Here is a 26,306-nt window from a genome sequence, read left to right as displayed (position 1 = left end):
GCCGGAGCGCAGAGTCAGTCTCCTAGTAGCACTGCTAGTAGACCAGGATGATGGAGCGCAGAGTCAGTCTCCTAGTAGTGTTGCTAGGAGACGAGGATGCCGGAGCACAGAGTCAGTCTCCTAGTAGCACTGCTAGGAGACCAGGATGCCGGAGCGCAGAGTCAGTCTCCTAGTAGCACTGCTAGTAGACCAGGATGCCGGAGCGCAGAGTCAGTCTCCTAGTAGTGTTGCTAGGAGACGAGGATGCCGGAGCACAGAGTCAGTCTCCTAGTAGCACTGCTAGGAGACCAGGACACCGGAGTGCAGTGTCAGTAACTGCTGCGAAAGCTGGTTCCGACTGTTGCTAGGATACTGGGATGCCAGAGTGCAGTGTCAGTAATGCTGGGCAAGCTGGTTCTGTCTCTTGCTAGGAGACCAGGAAGCTAGAGCGCAGTGTCAGTCTCCTAGTAGCACTGCTAGGAGACCTGGATGCCGGAGCACAGTGTCAGTCTGCTAGTATCACTGCTAGGAGACCAGGATGGCGGAGCGCAGTGTCAGTCTCCTAGTAGCACTGCTAGGAGATACAGGATGCCGGAGCGCATTGTCAGTCTCCTAGTAGCACTGCTAAGAGACCAGGATGCTGGAGCGCAGTGTCAGTCTCTTAGTAGCACTGCTAGGAGACCAGGATGCCGGAGCGCAGAGTCAGTCTCCTAGTAGCACTGCTAGGAGATACAGGATGCCGGAGCGCAGAGTCAGTCTCCTAGTAGCACTGCTAGGAGACCAGAATGCCGGAGTGCAGAATCAGTCTCCTAGTAGAACTGCTAGTAGACCAGGACACCAGAGTGCAGTGTCAGTAACTGCTGCGAAAGCTGGTTCCGACTGTTGCTAGGATACCGGGATGCCAGAGTGCAGTGTCAGTAATGCTGGGCAAGCTGATTCTGTCCCTTGCTAGGAGACCAGGAAGCTAGAGCGCAGTGTCAGTCTCCTAGTAGCATTTCTAGGCGAACAGGAAGATGGAGTGCAGTGTCAATTTCCTAGTAGCACTGCTAGGAGACCAGGAAGCTGGAGCGCAGTGTCAGTCTCCTAGTAGCAATGCTAGGAGATACAAGATGCCGGAGCACAGTGTCAGTCTCCTAGTAACAGTGCTAGAAGACCAGGAATCTGGAGCGCAGTGTCAGTCTCCTAGTAGCATTTCTATGAGACCAGGATGCCGGAGCGCAGTGTCAGTCTCCTAGTAGCACTGCTAGAAGATACAAGATGCCGGAGCACAGTGTCAGTCTCCTAATAGCACTGCTAGGAGACCAGGATGCCGGATCGCAGAGTCGGTCTCCTAGTAGCACTGCTAGAAGACCAGAATGCCGGAGTGCAGTGTCTCCTAGTAGAACTGCTAGGAGACCAGGATACCCGAGCGCAGTGTCAGTCTCCTAGTAGAACTGCTAGGAGACCAGGATACCCGAGCGCAGTGTCAGTCTCCTAGTAGCACTGCTAGGAGACCAGGATGCCCGGGCGCAGTGTCAGTCTCCTAGTAGCACTGCTAAGAGACCAGGATGCTGGAGCGCAGTGTCAGTCTCCTAGTAGCACTGCTAGGAGACCAGGATGCCCGGGCGCAGTGTCAGTCTCCTAGTATCATTGCTAGGAGACCAGGAAGCTGGAGTGCAGTGTCAGTCTCCTAGTAGCACTGCTAGGAGACCAGGATGCCGGAGCGCAGTGTCAGTCTCCTAGTAGCACTGCTAGGAGATACAGGATGCCGGATCGCAGAGTCAATCTCCTAGTACAGTGGTTCCCAACCCTGGTCCTCAAGTACCCCCAACAGTGCACGTTTTCCAAGTCACCCAGCAGGTGCACTCATTATTCAGACACATTTTAAAAGATCCACAGGTGGAGCTAATTATGTCACCTGTGATCCTGTGTGGAGACCTAGAAAATGTGCACTGTTGGGGGTACTTGAGGACCAGGGTTGGGAACCACTGTCCTAGTAGCACTGCTAGGAGACCAGGATGCCGGAGTGCAGAAACAGTAACCTAGTAGCACTGCTAGGAGATCAGAATGCCCAAGCGCGGTGTCAGTCTCCTAGTAGCACTGCTAGGAGACCAGAATGCCCGAACGCAGTGTCAGTCTCCTAGTAGCACTGCTAGGAGACCAGGAAGCTGGAGTGCAGTGTCAGTCTCCTAGTAGCACTGCTAGGAGATACAGGATGCCGGAGTGCAGTGTCAGTCTCCTAGTAGAATTGCTAGGAGACCAGGATTCCGAAGCGCAGTGTCAGTCTCCTAGTAGCACTGCTAGGAGATACAGGATGCCGGAGTGCAGTGTCAGTCTCCTAGTAGAATTGCTAGGAGACCAGGATTCCGAAGCGCAGTGTCAGTCTCCTATCAGCACGTCTAGGAGATACAGGATGCCGGAGCGCAGTGTCAGTCTCCTAGTAGAATTGCTAGGAGACCAGGATTCCGGAGTGCAGTGTCAGTCTCCTAGTAGCACTGCTAGGAGACCAGGATTCCTGAGCGCAGTGTCAGTCTCCTAGTAGCACTGCTAGGAGATACAGGATGCCGGAGCGCAGTGTCAGTCTCCTAGTAGTGTTGCTAGGAGACCAGGATGCCGGAGTGCAGTGTCAGTCTTCTAGTAGTGTTGCTAGGAGATCAGGATGACGGAGCGCAGTGTCAGTCTTCTAGTAGTGTTGCTAGGAGACCAGGATGCCGGAGCGCAGTGTCAGTCTCCTAGTTGTGTTGCTAGGAGATCAGGATGCCGGAGCGCAGTGTCAGTCTGCTAGGAGATCAGGATGACGGAACGCAGTGTCGGTAACTGCTGGGCACTGGTGCCTGTGATATATATACAGGAAGGATCCTAGGAGAGTCCTGTGACTACTACATTAGGGACATGTTAGATGGGGCCAATTTACTATCGAATAACGCAGTTTAGCCTCATTTATGCTAGAAAATAATCCTGATAATGAGGAGACATCAGGTCTGGATCTGCTACTTGTGTGTTGAACTATTTACCACATTACCATATTTGGAAACGCGTTTCTCCACAGAAATAGTGTGAAATGCGTTGCCACAGATATTTTAGGTGTTGTTAGGAAAAGATTTGCACAATGGACAATTAATCCGGGAAAGCACAGATTTAGTAGTGGTAATAAGGGGAAATACCACTCATTGGTGGTGATACCAGAGGACCAGGGGATACAGGGGTGAAGCGGAAGGAGAAGGCCATACGGGGTAGATGAGGCAGCAGGCACAGAGAGAGCACAGAAGGTACATGCATGGCGTGTAGGGATGGTAAGTGTAGCACCTTCCTATCTATGTGTTCCACTCCAGCAAACCATTGGATCTCTGAACATCTTCAGCACGAACATGCAGCATTTCACCACTGCGATCACCAGGGGGAGACAATGAGTCACATTGCACAACAGAAACAAGTACAGACGTTAGGCAACGCTTCCATAAATATTTATATGTATGTACACACAGGGTATGCTGTCCCAATACCCAACAGTGGAGTGTTTAAAATATACTAAAATTAAACAAAAGACCATAAAAATATCTAAAAGCCACACAAAGACTCCGACCATCGGAGGTGTGCGCAGTCACATTCTCCACCACTGGCCGCCAAGATTGGCGCACAGTCCTATTGGTTGTTGCAGCTGACAGGGGGCGCCGAACCATCATTCTGCTTCTTGCGTCTCTTGCTGAGCAATTTATTAGTGGACGAGTTGAGATCTTTTATCTTCACTTGGTCATAATCGACTCTCATCGTGGCCAGAGCACTGGTCATCTCCTCCTGGTGAGAGAAAGGTTTAGCAATGAGAGATCTGACAGTGAGTGAGGAGGAGGAGACTTCAGATTGGACAAATATTAGCGGAAGAAATGGTTGTGAGAGGAGCAGCAGAAAGAGGGTGGAGAGTAGAGCCGGAAGGAAGGACAGGGGAGAGGAGAGCCAGAAAGGAAGGACAGGGGAGAGGGGAGAGGAGAGCCGGAAGGTAGGACAGGAGAGAGGGGAGAGGAGAGCCGGAAGGTAGGACAGGAGAGAGGGGAGAGGAGAGCCGGAAGGTAGGACAGGAGAGAGGGGAGAGGAGAGCCGGAAGGGAGGACAGGAGAGATGGGAGAGGTGGAAGTGAGGACAGAAAGGGTGGAAAGGAGAGCCGGAAGTCAGGACAGAATAGGGTGGAAGGAGAGCTGGAAGTCAGGACAGGAGAGCAGGATAGGGGAGAGGAGAGCCGGAAGGGAGGTCAGGCGAGAGGGGAGATGAGAGCCGGAAGAAGACAGGAAAGAGGGGAGAGGAGAGCCGAAAATCAGGACAGGAGATAAGGAAAAGGCGAGCCGGAGGACAGGAGAGGGTGGAAAGGAGAGACGGCAGTCAGGACATGAGAGAGGGGAAGGATAGATGGAAGTGAGGACAGGAGAGAGGGGAGAGGAGAGATGGAAGTGAGGACAGGAGAAAGGGGAGAGGAGAGCTGGAAGTGAGCACAGGAGAGAGGGGAGAAAAGAGCCAGAAGTGAGGACAGGAGAGGGAGGAGAGATGAAAGTGAGGACAGGAGGTGAGAAGAGAGCTGGAAGTGAGGACAGGGAAGAGGAGAGCAGGAAGTGAGGTCAGGAGAGAGGGAAGAGGGGAGAGGGCAAAGGAGAGCTGAAAGTGTAGAAAGGAGGGGAGAGGAGAGCTGGTAGTAAGTAAAGGAGAGAGGATGGAGATGAGAGCCAGAAGTAAGTACAGGAGAGAGGAAAGAGGATAGCTGGAAGTGAGGACAGGAAAAAGGGAAGAGGAGAGACAGAAGTCAGGACAGGAGAGAGGGGAGACGAGAACTGGAAGTCAGGACAGGAGAGAGGATGGAGATGAGAGCCAGAAGTAAGTACAGGAGAGATGAAAGAGGATAGCTGGAAGTGAGGACAGGAAAAAGGGGAGAGGAGAGATGGAAGGCAGGACAGGAGAGAGGGGAGATGAAAGTGAGGAGAGATGGAAGTCAGGACAGGAGAGAGGAGAGCTGGTACGGAGGACAGGAGAGAGGGGAGAGTAGAGCCAGAAGGAGAGGGGAGAACAGGAAGTGAGGAAAAGATCTGACAGTGAGTGAGGAGGAGGAGACTTCGATAGCAGGTCTGATATACAGGACAGATTGGACAAATATTAACGGAAGAAATGGTTGTGAGAGCAGCAGAAAGAGGGTGGAGAGTAGAGCCGGAAGGAAGGACAGGGGAGAGGAGAGCCGGAAGGGAGGACAGGGGAGAGGGGAGAGGAGAGCCGGAAGGTAGGACAGGAGAGAGGGGAGAGGAGAGCCGGAAGGTAGGACAGGAGAGAGGGGAGAGGAGAGCCGGAAGGGAGGACAGGAGAGATGGAAGTGAGGACAGAAAGGGTGGAAAGGAGAGCCGGAAGTCAGGACAGAATAGGGTGGAAGGAGAGCTGGAAGTCAGGACAGGAAAGCAGGATAGGGGAGAGGAGAGCCGGAAGGGAGGACAGGCGAGAGGGGAGATGAGAGCCGGAAGAAGACAGGAAAGAGGGGAGAGGAGAGCCGAAAATCAGGACAGGAGATAAGGGAGAGGCGAGCCGGAGGACAGGAGAGGGGGGAAAGGAGAGACGGCAGTCAGGACATGAGAGAGGGGAAGGATAGATGAAAGTGAGGACAGGAGAGAGGGGAGAGGAGAGATGGAAGTGAGGACAGGAGAAAGAGGAGAGGAGAGCTGGAAGTGAGCACAGGAGAGAGGGGAGAAAAGAGCCAGAAGTGAGGACAGGAGAGGGAGGAGAGGAGAGATGAAAGTGAGGACAGGAGGTGAGAAGAGAGCTGGAAGTGAGGACAGGGAAGAGGAGAGCAGGAAGTGAGGTCAGGAGAGAGGGAAGAGGGGAGAGGGCAAAGGAGAGCTAAAAGTGTAGAAAGGAGGGAAGAGGAGAGCTGGTAGTAAGTAGAGGAGAGAGGATGGAGATGAGAGCCAGAAGTAAGTACAGGAGAGAGGAAAGAGGATAGCTGGAAGTGAGGACAGGAAAAAGGGAAGAGGAGAGACAGAAGTCAGGACAGGAGAGAGGGGAGTCGAGAACTGGAAGTCAGGACAGGAGAGAGGATGGAGATGAGAGCCAGAAGTAAGTACAGGAGAGAGGAAAGAGGATAGCTGGAAGTGAGGACAGGAAAAAGGGGAGAGGAGAGATGGAAGTCAGGACAGGAGAGAGGGGCGATGAAAGTGAGGAGAGATGGAAGTCAGGACAGGAGAGAGGAGAGCTGGTACGGAGGACAGGAGAGAGGGGAGAGTAGAGCCAGAAAGAGAGGGGAGAACAGGAAGTGAGGAAAAGAGACAGGGGAGAGCTGGAAGTAAGGACAGGATAAAGTGGAGAGCTGGAAGTGAGGGCAGGAGAAAAGGGAGAGCAGAAGTGAGTACAGGAGAGAGGGGAGAGCTTTAAGTGAGGATGGGATAGAGCAGGAAGTCAGAAAAGGAGAGAGGGGAGAGCAGGAAGTGAGGACAGGATAGAGGGGAGAACAGGAAGTGAGGACAGGATAGAGGGGAGAGCAAGAAGTGAGGACAGGAGAGAGGGGAGAACAGAAAGTGAGGACAGGATAGAGGGGAGAGCAAGAAGTGAGGACAGGAGAGAGGGGAGAACAGGAAGTGAGGACAGGAGAGAGGGAAAGAACCTGGGCAATATCGGTGTTGTGTGCAGAATGAGCTACTTACCTTCACTTCATCCCAGTGCTCTTTGTCTTCCTGTAGGACACGAGCCGTGTGCAGTGGGGTCTGAGGAACCACCATAGATTGCTGTATAAAGAAGAAACATTAGCACCAAATACAAACTGTAAATGAGACTTTAGTAAATGAGTACATAAGACACTTGTGTTTCTATCTATTTCTCAGCATTAGATAATGACACTGCTGGATATAAACACTGTGAATATTAAACAGCAGACAATTAGTTAAGCCTTTCGCTAGTCAGTAACAGTCTCTTAATAATACGGCCCGGTAACCGCAGAGGTCTTACTAGTACCATGGTGCTGGGAAATCTGTGCTCAGTGCACCCTCTGGGGCTTAATGCGCGAGGTAACCATCTGGGCACGTAACCTGGGATCTATGGGATAATGCGTGAGGTAACCATCTGGGCACGTAACCTGGAATCTATGGGATAATGTGCGATGTAACCACCTGGGCACGTAACCTGGAATCTATGGGATAATGCGCGATGTAACTACCTGGGCAAGTAACCTGGAATCTATGGGATAATGCGCGATGTAACCACCTGGGCACGTAACCTGGGATCTATGGGATAATGCGCGATGTAACCATCTGGGCACGTAACCTGGGATCTATGGGATAATGCGCAAGGTAACCACCTGGGCACGTAACCTGGGATCTATGGGATAATGTGCGAGGTAACCATCTGGGCAAGTAACCTGGAATCTATGGGATAATGCGCGATGTAACCATATGGGCACGTAACCTGGAATCTATGGGATAATGCGCGAGGTAACCACCTGGGCACGTAACCTGGAATCTATGGGATAATGCGCAATGTAACCACCTGGGCACGTAACCTGGAATCTATGGGATAATGCGCGATGTAACCATCTGGGCACGTAACCTGGAATCTATGGGATAATGCGCGATGTAACCATCTGGGCACGTAACCTGGAATCTATGGGATAATGCGCTATGTAACCATCTGGGCACGTAACCTGAAATCTATGGGATAATGCGCGAGGTAACCATCTGGGCACGTAACCTGGGATCTATGGGATAATGTGCGATGTAACCACCTGGGCACGTAACCTGGAATCTATGGGATAATGCGCAATGTAACCACCTGGGCACGTAACCTGGAATCTATGGGATAATGCGCGATGTAACCACCTGGGCACGTAACCTGGAATCTATGGGATAATGCGCGAGGTAACCATCTGGGCACGTAACCTGGAATCTATGGGATAATGCTCGAGGTAACCACCTGGGCACGTAACCTGGAATCTATGGGATAATGCTCGAGGTAACCATCTGGGCACGTAACCTGGAATCTATGGGATAATGCGCGAGGTACCACCTGGGCACGTAACCTGGAATCTATGGGATAATGTGCGATGTAACCACCTGGGCACGTAACCTGGGATCTATGGGATAATGCGCAATGTAACCATCTGGGCACGTAACCTGGAATCTATGGGATAATGCGCAATGTAACCACCTGGGCACGTAACCTGTAATCTATGGGATAATGCGCGATGTAACCACCTGGGCACGTAACCTGTAATCTATGGGATAATGCGCGAGGTAACCATCTGGGCACGTAACCTGGAATCTATGGGATAATGCGTGATGTAACCACCTGGGCACGTAACCTGGAATCTATGGGATAATGCGCAATGTAACCACCTGGGCACGTAACCTGGAATCTATGGGATAATGCGCGATGTAACCACCTGGGCACGTAACCTGGAATCTATGGGATAATGCGCGATGTAACCATCTGGGCACGTAACCTGGAATCTATGGGATAATGCGCGATGTAACCACCTGGGCACGTAACCTTGAATCTATGGGATAATGCGCGATGTAACCGCCTGGGCACGTAACCTGGAATCTATGGGATAATGCGCAATGTAACCCCCTGGGCACGTAACCTGGGATCTATGGGATAATGCGCGATGTAACCATCTGGGCACGTAACCTGGAATCTATGGGATAATGCGCAATGTAACCACCTGGGCACGTAACCTGGGATCTATGGGATAATGCGCGATGTAACCATCTGGGCACGTAACCTGGAATCTATGGGATAATGCGCGATGTAACCACCTGGGCACGTAACCTGGAATCTATGGGATAATGCGCGAGGTAACCATCTGGGCACGTAACCTGGGATCTATGGGATAATGCGCGAGGTAACCATCTGGGCACGTAACCTGGAATCTATGGGATAATGCGCGATGTAACCACCTGGGCACGTAACCTGGAATCTATGGGATAATGCGCGATGTAACCACCTGGGCACGTAACCTGGAATCTATGGGATAATGCGCGAGGTAACCATCTGGGCACGTAACCTGGGATCTATGGGATAATGCGCGATGTAACCATCTGGGCACGTAACCTGGAATCTATGGGATAATGCGCGATGTAACCATCTGGGCACGTAACCTGGAATCTATGGGATAATGCTCGAGGTAACCATCTGGGCACGTAACCTGGAATCTATGGGATAATGCGCGATGTAACCACCTGGGCACGTAACCTGGGATCTATGGGATAATGCGCGATGTAACCATCTGGGCACGTAACCTGGAATCTATGGGATAATGCGCGAGGTAACCACCTGGGCACGTAACCTGGAATCTATGGGATAATGCGCGAGGTAACCATCGGGGCACGTAACCTGGAATCTATGTGATAATGCGCGAGGTAACCATCTGGGCACGTAACCTGGAATCTATGGGATAATGCGCGATGTAACCATCTGGGCACGTAACCTGGAATCTATGGGATAATGCGCGATGTAACCACCTGGGCACGTAACCTGGAATCTATGGGATAATGCGCGATGTAACCACCTGGGCACGTAACCTGGGATCTATGGGATAATGCGCGAGGTAACCATCTGGGCACGTAACCTGGAATCTATGGGATAATGCGCGATGTAACCATCTGGGCACGTAACCTGGAATCTATGGGATACTGCGCGATGTAACCACCTGGGCATGTAACCTGGAATCTATGGGATAATGTGCGATGTAACCATCTGGGCACGTAACCTGGAATCTATGGGATAATGCGCGATGTAACCATCTGGGCATGTAACCTGGAATCTATGGGATAATGCGCGATGTAACCACCTGGGCACGTAACCTGGAATCTATGGGATAATGCGCGATGTAACCACCTGGGCACGTAACCTGGAATCTATGGGATAATGGGCGATGTAACCATCTGGGCACGTAACCTGGAATCTATGGGATAATGCGCGATGTAACCATCTGGGCACGTAACCTGGAATCTATGGGATAATGAGCGATGTAACCATCTGGGCACGTAACCTGGGATCTATGGGATAATGCGCGATGTAACCACCTGGGCACGTAACCTGGAATCTATGGGATAATGCGCGAGGTAACCATCTGGGCACGTAACCTGGGATCTATGGGATAATGCGCGATGTAACCACCTGGGCACGTAACCTGGAATCTATGGGATAATGCACGATGTAACCATCTGGGCACGTAACCTGGAATCTATGGGATAATGCGCGATGTAACCATCTGGGCACGTAACCTGGAATCTATGGGATAATGCGCGATGTAACCATCTGGGCACGTAACCTGGAATCTATGGGATAATGCGCAATGTAACCACCTGGGCACGTAACCTGGAATCTATGGGATAATGCGCGATGTAACCACCTGGGCAGGTAACCTGGAATCTATGGGATAATGGGCGATGTAACCATCTGGGCACATAACCTGGAATCTATGGGATAATGCGCGATGTAACCACCTGGGCACGTAACCTGGAATCTATGGGACAATGCGCGATGTAACCACCTGGGCGCGTAACCTGGAATCTATGGGATAATGCGCGATGTAACCACCTGGGCACGTAACCTGGAATCTATGGGATAATGCGCGATGTAACCACCTGGGCACGTAACCTGGGATCTATGGGATAATGCGCGAGGTAACCATCTGGGCACGTAACCTGGAATCTATGGGACAATGCGCGAGGTAACCACCTGGGCACGTAACCTGGAATCTATGGGACAATGCGCGATGTAACCACCTGGGCACGTAACCTGGAATCTATGGGATAAATCGCGATGTAACCACCTGGGCACGTAACCTGGAATCTATGGGATAATGCGCGATGTAACCACCTGGGCACGTAACCTGGAATCTATGGGATAATGCGCATTGGCTGCTAGGACAGGGAATTTGCATTATAACTGTAAACAATTAAATAGCTGCGGGCATCAGAGAAAGTTTTGATACATAGTAGCAGACAGCAAGTCCAGAACCAACAAATGAACCAATCAGACAGATGATTGGAAGGGAAGACCCCCATATACACTATGCTATTACTTGCTCAGTCTGTAGTTCCCTTTGCTCTCTTCCATAGATTCCAGTGGATGATTCTGGAATTCTCAATGATAAGATAATTGGACCCATGCCTTTCTGGTCCAATTTACCGGGGCCCAACCCCCCCCCCCCCCAATGAAGGGCTGATCAGACCGATGATCGCACAGTGCGTCGCCAGCTTAAAAATTGATTTGGAGAATTGCATTTCCTGTAGATGGAGTCATGCACTACAGCCGGTGCAACTCTCATTATATTCCCTATTTTAGTATTAGCAGCTATTGATGCTGAGTCACATAGCGTAAATGCTGTGCACATGGTGTAACCTAGCAGCCTGCTAATAGTTGCAGACAAGTAATTGCATGTGTATTTATCTGCCCCCGGTGGCCGCACCCTCCTGTATTGTTACACGTGTTCAGGCCTCCTCACTGCCGCACATAGGACTGGCTCCCAGACAGAGATGCCAGGTCATAGTGTCCTCAGTCTGGGGGAGTTGTCTGGTAGTTAGTGTTACACCTCAGGAAACGGACCAGTCTGCCCTCTCTGCTTCAAATTACTTACTGGGACCCCTGTATGTGCCTCCCCCCCCCCCACTACTGTACTGAGGGCCAGGTGTATCAAGCTTCAAAAAGTGATAAAATGGAGAGTGATAAAGTACCAGCCAATCAGCTCCTAGCTGCCGTGTTACAGGCTGGTTTTGAAAAAGACACAATAAAGGAGAGGGTTGGCACAGGCAAACGTAGGTGCGGAATATGTGCACACTATATAACAAACTGTTAATAATAATCCTATAGCGGTCACTGCAGAGACACGGAGGAGCTCACATACATTTATCCACAGGTGATTCATGAACTGAGTGATTGTCATCCGCTCCGTCGGGTCGGTCATCAGAAGGTGTCGGATTATCTGTTTAGCTGCAACCAGACAAAGGAGGCAAATGTCAGATCATTGTCATAAAGGATGCACAAGCAGCGTCTGCTGAATAAAATGATATGCAGCATGTCTATATTGTGTGTGACCGTGATTGTATCTGCATACAAAATGCTACGTTAAAAACACTGTAACATCGCAGAAACGCCTGGTGCTACCGGGTCATATGGAGCTGACGTGTTATGTGTAAAGTGACTTGTGGTGCACGTGGGTTAGATGTATGTGCACACATCTGTGTATCAGGTGACATGTGATTGAAGTGACATCATGTATATCTATGTGTACACAGACAGATAGATATATAGATTGATGTGAATGTTTGTTCCAAATTCCTAAATAAAAGGTAATCGCGACTTCTCGCCTCTATGGGGGAAACTCAAGTGTTTTGCAAACCCGCGGCCACTAGGTGGCGCCCAACTTAAATTCAGGTGTCGCTCCATTTGGGTACGCATAGCCGCCAATGCTGACGTTACCGTTGTGTTGTATCATCATTTTGATGGGCCAGTAACTAGTACGGACATAGCTAACGTCATAGTCTTCCCTTCCGGCCATTCCCTACACTGACTGCATCACTGGTCAGCTAACATCATAGTCTTCCATTCCGGCCAGTCCCTACACTGACTGTGCATCACTGGTCAGCTAATATCATAGTCTTCCCTTCCAGCCAGTCCCTACACTGACTGTGCATCACTGGTCAGCTAATATCATAGTCTTCCCTTCCAGCCAGTCCCTACACTGACTGCATCACTGGTCAGCTAACATCATAGTCTTCCCTTCCGGCCAGTCCCTACACTGACTGTGCATCACTGGTCAGCTAACATCATAGTCTTCCCTTCCGGCCAGTCCCTACACTGACTGTGCATCACTGGTCAGCTAAGATCATAGTCTTCCATTCCGGCCAGTCCCTACACTGACTGCATCACTGGTCAGCTAACATCATAGTCTTCCATTCCGGCCAGTCCCTACACTGACTGTGCATCACTGGTCAGCTAACGTCATAGTCTTCCGTTCCGGCCAGTCCCTACACTGACTGTGCATCACTGGTCAGCTAACATCATAGTCTTCCCTTCCGGCCAGTCCCTACACTGACTGTGCATCACTGGTCAGCTAACGTCATAGTCTTCCCTACAGTCCCTACACTGACTGTGCATCACTGGTCAGCTAACATCATAGTCTTCCCTACAGTCCCTACACTGACTGTGCATCACTGGCCAGCTAATGTCATAGTCTTCCCTTCCGGCCAGTCCCTACACTGACTGTGCATCACTTGCCAGCTAACGTCATAGACTTCCCTTCAGTCCCTACACTGACTGTGCATCAATGGCCAGCTAACATCATAGACTTCCCTACAGTCCCTACACTGACTGTGCATCACTGGTCAGCTAACATCATAGTCTTCCCTACAGTCCCTACACTGACTGTGCATCACTGGCCAGCTAATGTCATAGTCTTCCCTTCCGGCCAGTCCCTACACTGACTGTGCATCACTTGCCAGCTAACGTCATTGACTTCCCTTCAGTCCCTACACTGACTGTGCATCAATGGCCAGCTAACATCATAGACTTCCCTTCTGGCCAGTCCCTACACTGACTGTGCATCACTGGCCAGCTAACGTCATAGACTTCCTTTCCGGCCAGTCCCTACACTGACTGTGCATCACTGGCCAGCTAACATCATAGTCTTCCATTCCGGCCAGTCCCTACACTGACTGTGCATCACTGGTCAGCTAACATCATAGTCTTCCCTTCCGGCCAGTCCCTACACTGACTGTGCATCACTGGTCAGCTAACGTCATAGTCTTCCTTTCCGGCCAGTCCCTACACTGACTGTGCATCACTGGCCAGCTAACGTCATAGTCTTCCCTACAGTCCCTACACTGACTGTGCATCACTGGCCAGCTAACGTCATAGTCTTCCCTTCCGGCCAGTCCCTACACTGACTGTGCATCACTGGTCAGCTAATATCATAGTCTTCCATACAACCAATCCCTACATTTCTGCAGAACATGTCTAACAATAAAGGAAAACCCCTCGGACAGAAAATAGCCGCATATTTACTAGAATTCCAAGTACAAGTCAGTAAGTTAAAGTGAACTGAAGGTGGAACCCCCTTTAAGTCAGTTAGTGTTGTAGGCCTCAGCCCATACCTTCATCTGACACATCGTTCCACTCAGGTGCCGGGAACTCATACTGGCCCATCCGGATTCTCTTCTTCATCCCGGGAGAGATGGCCTGGCCGGTGTTGGAATAGAAGGGGGGGTAACCGCAGAGCCTGGAGAGAAGAGCAGACATCAGCATGGGCTGCACTATACGATATGGGGCAGGGAGGACGGGGGCAGTAAGCGGCATGGTAGTGGGACGGGAGTCATAGGTTTTATACTTGCAGGATATACATGATGACCCCTAGAGACCACATATCACAGGACTTGTCATACTTCTCTGGACCCAGCACCTCAGGAGCTGCGGAGAAGGGAACAGGTGTCAGTGTGGTCAGGGCGTAGGGCCGACCCCCCCACGCACTTATCACTCACCAACATAGTACGGCGTGTAGCACGGAGTCTGCAGAGCGTTCTGAATGGTCGTCTCCTTGGAGAAGCCAAAGTCTGTGATCTTCAGCTCGGCGTTGCTGTCCTTGGTCGTGTAGAGAAGATTCTCCGGCTGGGGGTATAGACAGACACGCAATGACATGGTGCACACAGGACGTGTAGCCTCTATGTAAAGCAGATACACGTATGTACCAACCTTAACATCCCTGTGAGCAATGTTCAGCGCGTGTAGGTGCTGTATGGCCATTCCTATGTCACGCATGATCTCAGAGGCCTCTGAAGAAAGAGAAGAAAACTCTGAGTCCTGTTCTTACTTCACCCCCATCACCTGCAAAATCTGGGGCTCATTGCCTGACGTTACCATAGTAACTGCACACTTGCTTCCATTATTTACATTGTAGCAGAAGAGAGACAAGCGCACCTAGATACGCAGGGGGAGAGGAAGCAGCACCTAGATACGCAGTGGGAGAGGCAGCAGCACCTAGACGCGCAGTGGGAGAGGCAGCAGCACCTAAACGTGCAGTGGGAGCAGCAGCAGCACCAAGAAGTGCAGGGGGAGAGGCAGCAGCACCTAGACGCAGAGTGGGAGCAGCAGCAGCAACTAGATGCCCAGTGGGAGAGGCAGCAGCACCTAGCCGCACAGTCGGAGCAGCAGTAGCAACTAGACGTGCAGTGTGAGAGGCAGCAGCACCTAGATGCGCAGTGGGAAGAGCAGCAGCACCTAGACAAGCAGTGGGAAGAGCAGCAGCACCTAGACACACAGTGGGAGAGGCGACAGCACCTAGACATGCAGTGGGAGAGGCGGCAGAACCTAGACGCACAGTGGGAAGAGCAGCAGCCCCTAGACGTGCAGTGGGAGAGGCGGCAGACCCTAGACATGCAGTGGGAGCAGCACCTAGACATGCAGTGGGAGAGGCGGCAGAACCTAGACGCACAGTGGGAAGAGCAGCAGCCCCTAGACGTGCAGTGGGAGAGGCGGCAGACCCTAGACGTGCAGTGGGAGCAGCACCTAGACGTGCAGTGGGAGCAGCAGCACCTAGACACGCAGGGGAAGAGGCAGCAGCACCTAGACGTGCAGTGGGAGCAGCACCTAGACACGCAGGGGGAGAGGCAGCAGCCCCTAGACACGCAGTGGGAAGAGCAGCAGCACCTGGACACGCAGTGGGAAGAGCAGCAGCACCTGGACACACAGTGGGAAGAGCAGCAGCACCTAGACACGCAGTGGGAAGAGCAGATGCACCTAGACATGCAGTGGGAGAGGCGGCAGAACCTAGATGCGCAGTGGGAGCAGCAGCAGCACCTAGACGCGCAGGGGGAGAGGCAGCAGCACCTAGACACGCAGGGGGAGAGGCAGCAGCACCTAGACACGCAGTGGGAAGAGCAGCAGCACCTGGACACGCAGTGGGAAGAGCAGCAGCACCTGGACACACAGTGGGAAGAGCAGCAGCACCTAGACACACAGTGGGAGAGGCGGCAGCACCTAGACACGCAGTGGGAAGAGCAGATGCACCTAGACATGCAGTGGGAGAGGCGGCAGAACCTAGATGCGCAGTGGGAGCAGCAGCAGCACCTAGACGCGCAGGGGGAGAGGCAGCAGCACCTAGACACGCAGGGGGAGAGGCAGCAGCACCTAGACGCACAGTTGGAACAGCATCAGCACCTAGACACACAGTGGGAGATGCAGCAGCACCTAGACGCGCAGTGGGAGAAGCAGCAGCAGCACCTAGACACGCAGGGGGAGAGGCAGCAGCACCTAGACACGTAGGGGGAGAGGCAGCAGCACCTAGACGTGCAGTGGGAGACAGCACCTAGACACGCAGGGGGAGCAGCACCTAGACGTGCAGTGGGAGCAGCACCTAGACGCACAATGGGAGAAGCAGCAGCAGCACCTAGACATGTAGGGGGAGAGGCAGCAGCACCTAGACACGTAGGGGGAGAGACAGCAGCCCATAGACACGCAGGGGGAGAGGCAGCAGCCCCTAGACACGTAGGGGGAGAGGCAGCAGCACCTAGATGCGCAGGTGGAGAGGCAGCAGCACCTGGATGTGCAGTGGGAGCAGCAGCAGCACCTAGACGTGCAGTGGGAGAGGCGGCAGAACCTAGACGCGCAGTGGGAGAGGCAGCAGCACCTAGAAACGCAGGGGGAGAGGCAGCAGCACCTAGAAACGCAGGGGGAGAGGCAGCAGCACCTAGACACACAGTTGGAACAGCAGCAGCACCTAGACACACAGTGGGAGATGCAGCAGCACCTAGACGCGCAGTAGGAGAAGCAGCAGCACCTAGACACGCAGGGGGAGAGGCAGCAGCCCCTAGACACGTAGGGGGAGAGGCAGCAGCACCTAGACACGCAGAGGGAGAGGCAGCAGCCCCTAGACACATAGGGGGAGAGGCAGCAGCACCTAGACACGCAGAGGGAGAGGCAGCAGCCCCTAGACACGTAGGGGGAGAGGCAGCAGCACCTAAACGTGCAGGTGGAGAGGCAGCAGCAACTGGATGTGCAGTGGGAGCAGCAGCAGCACCTAGACGTGCAGTGGGAGCAGTAGCACCTACATGTGTAGTGGGAGAAGCAGCATCTGGATGTGCAGTGGGAGAAGCAGCAGCACCTGGATGTGCAGTGGGAGAGGCAGCAGCACCCAGGGGCGCAGTGGGAGAGGCAGCAGCACCTAGGGGCGCAGTGGGAGAGGCAGCAGCACCTAGGGGCGCAGTGGGAGAGGCAGCAGCACCTAGGGGCGCAGTGGGAGAGGCAGCAGCACCTAGGGGCGCAGTGGGAGAGGCAGCAGCACCTAGGGGCGCAGTGGGAGAGGCAGCAGCACCTACAGGCCTGTGCATATTATATGTGGCATTTTGTGAGTTTCCATCGCACAGCAGGGGAAATGCCCCATAATAATCCCTCTCTATTCCATTCCAATACCCTGCTCACACAAACGCTCAGAGAGTGCCTGCTTGCCCCTGTGGTTATATATCGGGTACAGTAACATCTCTTGCATGATGTGGCGCAAAGCGGCTTCCGGGCGCCATGTTCTCACCTCGCTCAGTGAAGGCCTGGTCTCCCCTCTGCTGGATGCGGGTGAACAGCTCCCCGCCCTGCATGCTGACACAGACAGAGCACAGGTCAGTGTATGTACACAGATGGGCAAAACCATGCTGCCCTGCAGGTGGGGCAGATGTAACATGTGCATAGAAAGTTAGATTTGGGGGAGTTATTTTGTTTGTGTGCAGGATAAATATTTGCTGGTCTATTCTTACACTGCAATTTTAGATTTCAGCTTCAACACCCCCCACCCAAATCTAATGGGGCCTCCACGCGTAGCGATTTCAGGCCATTTTCTAAGCGTCATTACTTAACTTAACAAGATCTCTCAGAAAATGGCCCTACACCGCTGTGTATGTAGGGGCCCTAGCGATAGCGATGGCGATTAATATCCAGAATACTGGATCGATCTATAATCGCTGGTGTCAGGGCTCTCACCGGGGAACACCGGCCCTGACAGATCAGCAGCACATGGCTATGCAGTGCTGTGAGCTGAATGATGCTGAGGGATCTGAGCGATCTAGCATCTCCTCATGTGTCGGCCCCATAACTCTCTCTGCCAGGTTACATCTGCCCCACCTGCAGAGCAGCATGGTTTTGTCCATCTGCATATATTGCATATAACACCCACACCCCCAATCCTGCAATTCACGCACAGGCACTGTATATATACTGGAGCTAGTGGTGCTTTCTGTGTATTTCATATTTCCTTAATCCAATAAATGAGTCACATAGATTTTTACCTTACATATCACCTGTGTGTTGGTGTCAGAAAATCTGAGGTGATTTTAGGCTAAATTTCAGAAGAAATATAGAAAACTCTCATGGCCCCACGCTGTATGAATGGATCCTCCAGATCCCTCTCCAATAACAGCCACTCCCACCCAGGATAATTACTGCGCACACAATGGCTGCTGTTGCAATCACAGGACATTGTGCAGCACAGGGGGAGAGGGGGGGGGGCTATCGGAGCACCTGTATGCCACTTTTTATACATCTGTACAAAAATTATTATTATTATATATATATATAGACAGGTAAATACTTGTCGTTAATGTTAAATGATTAAATGAAGGCTTGTAAGCAGGAGCGGTGTAACCTGTAATACAGGTGACGTGCCCAGTACTCCCAGCTGCTGCTCCTGTCGGTCTGCGCCAGATAACGGCCTCAGACTGTGGCTGGGAATTCTAGGAGATTAATGATGGGGACTGTCTGTCCCAGTGTGTAACTACTCTATGATTACATTAATGCCTACGTAACTTGTGGATCTCAGCAGCTGTAGTACTACAAGTCTCAGGATAACTAGTCAGGAGGGAGGCAGACTATGTTCTGATTAATACTCTGTCAGCTCTCTGTGTACAGGCGTGTTAGCAATGACCATGTAATGGTGTTCCCACGAGACTCCTTCGCTGCATATATGTCACATGTAATGGGTCACGTGTTGTCATACCATTCCATGACGATGAGCAGGCATCGCTTCCCTCGGTGTATGTTCTCGTATATGTCCAGCACAGACACAATGTGGGGTCCCCCCGAGGCTCTGGTGTGGTACTCCACCTCTCGCCTAGATTTGGGGCAGTCGCTAAGAATCTGGGGGATGAGAGGACAGAGGGGTTATCAGTCTGATATGAGATCAGACACATTGTGTGACACAACAGCATGGAGAGAAATCTCACGGTACACAACGTTCCTCGCGGTACTCCGACGTACAGTACAGTACTCCCGTAACAATATTCCGGAACACAGTATCCCTGCACATGGTGTTCCACCGCACAGTATCACTGCACATGGTGTTCCACCGCACAGTATCCCTGCACATGCTATTACACCACACAGTACTCCACCACACAGTACTCCACCACACAGTACTCCACCACATAGTATTCATGCACATGGTATTCCACCACACAGTACTCCACCACACAGTATTCCTGCACATGGTATTCCACCACACAGTATCCCTGCACATGGTACTCCACCACACAGTATCCATGCACATGGTATTCCACCACACAGTATCCCTGCACATGGTATTCCACCACACACAGTATCCCTGCACATGGTATTCCACTGCACAGTATCCCTGCACATGGTATTCCACCACACAGTACTCCACCACACGGTACTCCACACATGGTACTCCACCACACAGTATCCCTGCACATGGTATTCCACCACACAGTATCCCTGCACATGGTGTTCCACCACACAGTATTCCTGCACATGGTGTTCCACCACACAGTATCCCTGCACATGGTACTCCACCACACAGTATCCCTGCACATGGTACTCCACCACACAGTATCCCTGCACATGGTATTCTACCACACAGTATCCCTGCACATGGTACTCCACCACAAAGTATCCCTGCACATGGTACTCCACCACACAGTATCCCTGCACATGGTACTCCACCACACAGTATCCATGCACATGGTATCCCTGCACATGGTATTCCACCACACACAGTATCCCTGCACATGGTATTCCACTGCACACTATCCCTGCACATGGTATTCCACCACACAGTATCCCTGCACATGGTATTCCCCCACACAGTATCACTGCACATGGTACTCCACCACACAGTATCCCTGCACATGGTATTCTACCACACAGTATCCCTGCACATGGTACTCCACCACAAAGTATCCCTGCACATGGTACTCCACCACACAGTATCCCTGCACATGGTACTCCACCACACAGTATCCATGCACATGGTATCCCTGCACATGGTATTCCACCACACACAGTATCCCTGCACATGGTATTCCACTGCACACTATCCCTGCACATGGTATTCCACCACACAGTATCCCTGCACATGGTATTCCCCCACACAGTATCACTGCACATGGTATTCCACCACACAGTATCCCTGCACATGGTATTCCACCACACAGTACTTTACCACAAGTGTGATTTACACCAGCCTGTACTTGGTGCTGGTGATACTAGGGGCGACATGTACTAAGCCTTGAAAAGTGATAAAATGGAGAGTGCTAAACCACCAGCCAATCAGCTCCTATCTGTCATTTTTCAAACACAGCCTGTGGCATGACAGTTAGGAGCTGATTGGCTTCCTACGCCGCCAGTGGACATGTGACTGAAGTACACAACCACACGTTGCCCCACGCCTCTGCATGCCAGGTTATGGGCAGTCACAGTGGCACAATTACCTGTTCCATCACCCCTGCTCCTATGCTGCTGCATTTACAGCTCTGACTTATTACAGTCTTTATATAAGTCCTTTATTACAGGAGGCCTGGATACAGCATGTGACTGTCAGATTAACCCCTTCTTCTCCTCGTTCCTGCATTAAGTGCCTGACCCCTGCCGTAATCACGACACAGCGGCTCAGTCACAGAGACGGAGAACAAAACCCGTATTACTGTACAGAGATGTTTGTCCTTCTCTAGTGCCAGCGATCCGCCCTCCGCTCCTGTTGCCGGGGATCTGCCTCATGCTGTTGCTATGCAGACAATCGCTGGAATGGCTTATAAAAGCGATTTAATGGCATTTAGAGGCCGTGAGTGTTCCAGGTGCTCGAGCTGCACATGCAGGCTGTATACAGGGCGCAGTGTGTCGGGGAACAGGAGACTATACTGTACACTTCCCCCATTCCAGCTCTCCGCAGCAGGTTTTATTAGCTGCGAAATAAGCAGGCGGACTAATAACATCGCAATTATCCTGTTCCATAAACCGTCGCCCGTCCTGCACGATGGGAACCTCGCGGCTCAGACGCCAACACCCCTACCTGCCCCCTACACGGGCCAGTGAGTCTAGGAATAATATGTGCACTATGGGCCATTGTGGGTATATCACATATTTTCCTACCCGAGGTTTCCGGTCCGTCAAAATGCCAGGACAAAATTACAGTAATGTCAGCGCCGGCGGCAAACCGGAGCAACATTTAATTGGCTGAGTTGTGTACCATCTAGCAGTCACAACACTTGAATCCCCCCCCATAGAGGGGAGGAGCAGCATTATAATTTGTACTATAGTTCATTAGTGCTTCTGTGTCACAGGGCGACAGCCATTGATAAATCCGTTCACAAACGATAGAACCAGATAGTTTTCTAACATCGATGGATAAGAACCCCCCCCCCCCCCCCCAATTTCTTACAAGGCAAAACCCTGGCTCGTAAATGATTGCCCCTTTAAAAAAAATGTCAGCATTTGGCCGGCACCCAGCACGACCTCTGAACTCGAGTGTCATTGCAGCCGGCCCTCCGACGCAATTCATCCCTATTGGCCTAGCCACAGGAAGGTAATCGTGTCTGTTAGCGCCATCTCAAAATTAAGCGTTATCCAGATGATAGGTCGACAGTGTCTATGTCCATGAATGGTGGACAGCCACAAGGTCGACATGGACAAAATGTTGACACAAGCAAGGGACGACTTTTTTATGCGCTACGATCCATGTGGACTATGGTTGAGAATAAGCGAGGCTACGCGCTACACTTATTACGGTCTCCATGTAAACAGATGTCGACAGTGACACAAAATTTTTGACCTTTTCGCGTGTCGACATTTTGTACTTTTTGTATTTTGAGACTTGTACACACAGATGCAGGTGCGCACTCTAATCACATCTGGAATACATTCTGCAATTTAACACAAAGTAAAAGTGAGGTTCGGTGCACAATTTTAGCCAGGAGTATGGGGATACCTACCCCGTCCAGATGGAATCGGTACATCTGTCAGAATGAACTTAGGTCTACAGTCATTAGGTCGACCCCACTAGGTCGACTGGCAGGAAGGTCGACCTGATTTAAGGTCGACATGGGCCAAGGTCGACATGACTTAAGGTCGAATTTGCATAAAGATCGACATGAGGAAGGTCGACTGGTCATAAGGTCGACATGGGTTTTTCACTGGTTTTTTATCCGAATGTCGACACAGTCGACATGGACACAGTTGAGAATCGGACCCTCGCATCGCTCGCAATGCTTCGGGCACGGTGGCTCGCTTCGCTCGCCACAGCTTTAATAACCTCCTCCACGCCCTAGTGCATGGTAAGGCATGAAATACCGCCTGTCGGCACATGTCGGCTCAAAAAACCCCATGTCGACCTTATGACCAGTCGACCTTCATGCAAATTCGACCTTAAGTCATGTCGACCTTGGCCCATGTCGACCTTAAGTCAGGTCGTCCTTCCTGCCAGCCGACCTAGTGGGGTCGACCTAATGACTGTAGATTTAAGTTCATTCTAATAGATGACCGCTTCCCGTCCAGGTGACCCCACCATCAGGTAGGTCCCTAACAGTCCAGTTTGTTGGCTCAGGATGGTGCACTGAGGGGGTCTGTGTATGAGACCCTGTGACTGGCGGAAGCCAGTTCTGTTAGCGCCGTCTCAGGAGCACCAGAACGAGAGCAATCCCTCTGTGGCGTAGACCGTCACTGCTCAGGAATGCTTATCTACCTTATTACGTCACGTTCTGAGCCCAGGCTGATGGAGGCCAGCAGAAAGAGCAGTAATGTGCAGTTGCTACAGGCAATAAGCAATATCTGTGATATGCGGCTGTAGAACAATGATATTCTTACTGACGGACTGGACTTATGTAATAACTAATGTTAGAGTTTCCTCCTTAGGCTGGGACATGAAGGTGATTCCCATCCCCCGCCGTCCTTGTCACCGGATAATGACTAAGCCACTGACACAAGCTGCTTGTTAGACAAAACTCAGCAAGTTATCTGTGATTGAATAAAGTGATTCTGCCCAATGCACCTTCCACGATTACGTGTAGCGGGAACAGAACACGCGGCCTATATAGAACACTAACAGTCTCATCATCATTATATTCAGGCAAATAAGAGTTACAACCTGCCAAGAAGCCACAGTAACTGGAGGAGGCGGCAGCAATGGATAAAGTGATAACAAGACAGTGTAGGTTCAGTGTGAGGCACCCAACTGGGTGCCTCACACAGTTGCCAGGCGAGAAATGCTGGTCACCCGAAGCTGCGAGTGGGGGCGTTGCACTGGTCAGCACGTTTACACCTCTAAAGCAGCGCCACGGGCACATGGAATATTTTGAACCATGGCTTTAGGTGTGGCTCATGTACAGGTGGATGCGCGCCCAAGTTTATCCGTGTAAATTTGCGTTCTGTGTATGCCGGCTATATTCTTGGTACAGTTAGGTCCTTACGCATTTTAACTCGCATCGTACACCTATGACATCACTGCTCCTGTCTGGGAATACGAGAGAGGGGAGGGAAAGGCACATGTGTGTCATGCAGCTGCAGCATGGCCGCCGTTACTGAGGTTCTCCCTCGTCTGTCCTGGACAGACGATGGAGGAGGTCATTATGGATATGGGGGAGCTTTAATACATTTTATACGCACACGCCTATTCAGCTTCCATTTTCTAGACTACGGACTTGTCATGCAACGCAAGGGACACTGCCGGCGGTACGCCTCCTCACGACTTTTTCATACCCATACTATCCACGTCGGCGTGTAGTTGAGTTTATAAAGTGTGGCGAGGGGACACGGAATACATGTGAAGTTATCTGCGTCCCCTAGCGGGGCTCGCTGCGCTCGCCACACTTTATAAAATCAATTCCACACCGACGTGGGTAGTGGGGGTATGAAAAGGTCGGGAGGATGCGTACCGCGGCCACTCGCCACGCTTTGGGCTGCCGTGGATAGTGAGGGTTTCAAAAGGAGGCATTTGCCAGTATGTAACATGGAGCACTGGTAAATGCCTCCTTCATTGTGAATGACACGCACTTGCGTCCGCACCCTCACTTTGGAAAGGAGACGAACACGCTACAGAACCCTTAACCCTGTCCGCAGGGTTGATGTACCCTGCCGCAGTAGCTAATGAGACGCAGAAGCGCCTCAGTGCAGGCGCGTCTGAGACGCTCCTTCGTCTGAAAAAGATGGAGCGCCTCTCCGCCAAAGAGAGGGGATCATGCTGGTGTGAGAGAGGCGCTGACTAGGCTTGCCAGGGATGCCGGGGACAGAGATGCGGTTCCCGCCAACACTTGTGTCGTTTCACGGCACCAGCCTAAGCTGATAACGTAGCTTAGCCTGGCGCCATGAAACTACACAAGGCAGCCGTTGGGCTACGCTATTAGCGCAGCTTCAAACATAGCGTAAGCTGCCGCCGTGAAACTAAACAAGTACAGACTTTAGTGAGCCGCAGCGCACAATACGGCGGCACGTACGGACATATTCTCAGGGCCGCAGTGACAATCACAGGAAACAGCTTCTGGAGTTATTAACCAATTAAAAACCACCATTAGAGATGCCACATCAAGAACGCTGTTTCCGCCATGCCAGTCCCTGCGTGTGATGTACAGAAGAACATGTGACGTGGAACACGCTGGAACTGTGTTGGGGTGACGCGTCTCCTAGGCAGTTCCTAATAACTTTCTTTTTAAAGATCAGAAGTCAGCAGGATGAAAGGGGAATGTGGCAGCCGGAGGCTCCGGTTACAGCAGGAGAAGATCCCCATCCCCCTCTCCCAGTACTACACAGAGCAGGGAGTTACTACAGAGAGCAGCCATCACCTGCGCAGGTGGGGGGGGGGGGGCACTTCCTGGCTGCGACATTCAATAGAATGAGGCACTACATGACTGCAGCCTATAAATTCCCTAGGACAAGGCATGAGGCACTACATGACGGCAGCCTACAAATTCACTAGGAAAATCACTGAGAAATGAGGCAATTACTAAAGGTCAAAAATGGACAGTGTAATGGTTAGCATCACTGCCTCACAGTACTGAGGTCATGGGTTCCATTCCCACCATGGCCCTGACTGTGCGGAGTTTGTATATTCTCCCCGTGCTTGCGTGGGTTTACTCTGGGTACTCCGGTTTCCCCCAACAATTTAAATATCTATTGGTATGTTATTTGGCTCCAAACAAATTAACCCTAGAATGTCTGTGTGTGCGTGTACATGTGGTAGGGATATAGATGGTAAGCTCCACTGGAACAATGACTGATGTGAATGTTCAAATATTCTCTTTGGGATAGGTGTGTGATATATAAATAACTGGTAATATAATCAATAATATTCAATGGAGTATAAGGCACTTCCTGATAACAGCCTTTTAATGCAGCTTCTTAGGAACTAGTGTCACCACTGAGGCACTCATTACTGAGACATGAGGCACTTCCACATTGTAGCACAAATCAATGCAGCCTGTCAATTTTCTTTCAATTAGTGACATCAGTAAGGCACTTCCTAACGGCAGCCTATAAATTCAGTAGGATCTAGTGACATCACAAAGGCACTTCCTAACTGCAGCCTATCAATTCTGCCGGTGACCTGGAAACCCTGAACTGTGTGGAGTCCTGGGGACAAAGTTTGAAAACCCCTGCACTAGGAACATCACTGAGGCAATAACTAAATGCAGCTACCACTCTACTAGGAATCCAGGCCATCAATACTAGGAATCCAGGCCATCAATACTAGGAATCCAGGCCATCAATTGGGTTTAATGCATTACATGACTGCAACCTATCAAATCACCCGTAACCTGACAGCAGCCTATCAATACAGCCTATCAATTCACCCGGATCTAATGACACCACAAAGGCACTTCCTAAATGCAGCCTATCAATTTACTAGGATCTAGTGACATCACAAAGACACTTCCTAACTGCAGCCTATCGATTCAGTAGGATCTAGTGATATCACAAAAGGCACTATCTTACTGCAGCCTAAAAATTCAATAGGATCTAGTGTCATCACAAAGGCACTTCCTAACTACCCCTGCTTTAGCACATCAAGGGTTAAAGGCACATGTAGTCAGCTGAGGGTTGTTTTGAGACATGGAGGGAGACAGAGGACT

At 51.3% G+C, this 26,306-nt stretch overlaps 1 protein-coding gene across 1 annotated transcript in view; it reads right to left on the bottom strand.

Moving 5' to 3' along the window:
- Window positions 1-3,406: 3,406 nt before the first annotated feature.
- MAPKAPK3 (MAPK activated protein kinase 3) overlaps window positions 3,407-26,306 on the bottom strand; it is a 28,670-nt gene continuing 5,770 nt past the window's right edge. Inside the window, exons 2-10 of the mRNA XM_083155808.1 lie at window positions 18,950-19,089; window positions 17,495-17,559; window positions 14,665-14,744; window positions 14,454-14,580; window positions 14,307-14,382; window positions 14,070-14,194; window positions 11,822-11,907; window positions 6,621-6,701; window positions 3,407-3,753 (exon numbers count right to left, since the gene is read on the bottom strand). Coding sequence (XP_083011934.1) covers window positions 3,601-3,753; window positions 6,621-6,701; window positions 11,822-11,907; window positions 14,070-14,194; window positions 14,307-14,382; window positions 14,454-14,580; window positions 14,665-14,744; window positions 17,495-17,559; window positions 18,950-19,089 — 933 coding nt within the window. The 3' untranslated portion in view covers window positions 3,407-3,600. The remainder of the gene's footprint in view (window positions 3,754-6,620; window positions 6,702-11,821; window positions 11,908-14,069; window positions 14,195-14,306; window positions 14,383-14,453; window positions 14,581-14,664; window positions 14,745-17,494; window positions 17,560-18,949; window positions 19,090-26,306) is intronic.

This window comes from Crinia signifera, chromosome 8, assembly GCF_055691185.1.
Source record: "Crinia signifera chromosome 8, ASM5569118v1, whole genome shotgun sequence".
Lineage (NCBI taxonomy): Eukaryota > Metazoa > Chordata > Amphibia > Anura > Myobatrachidae > Crinia > Crinia signifera.
Note: the sequence above shows the minus strand (reverse complement) of the source record. Positions and strands in the feature narration are given on the sequence as shown.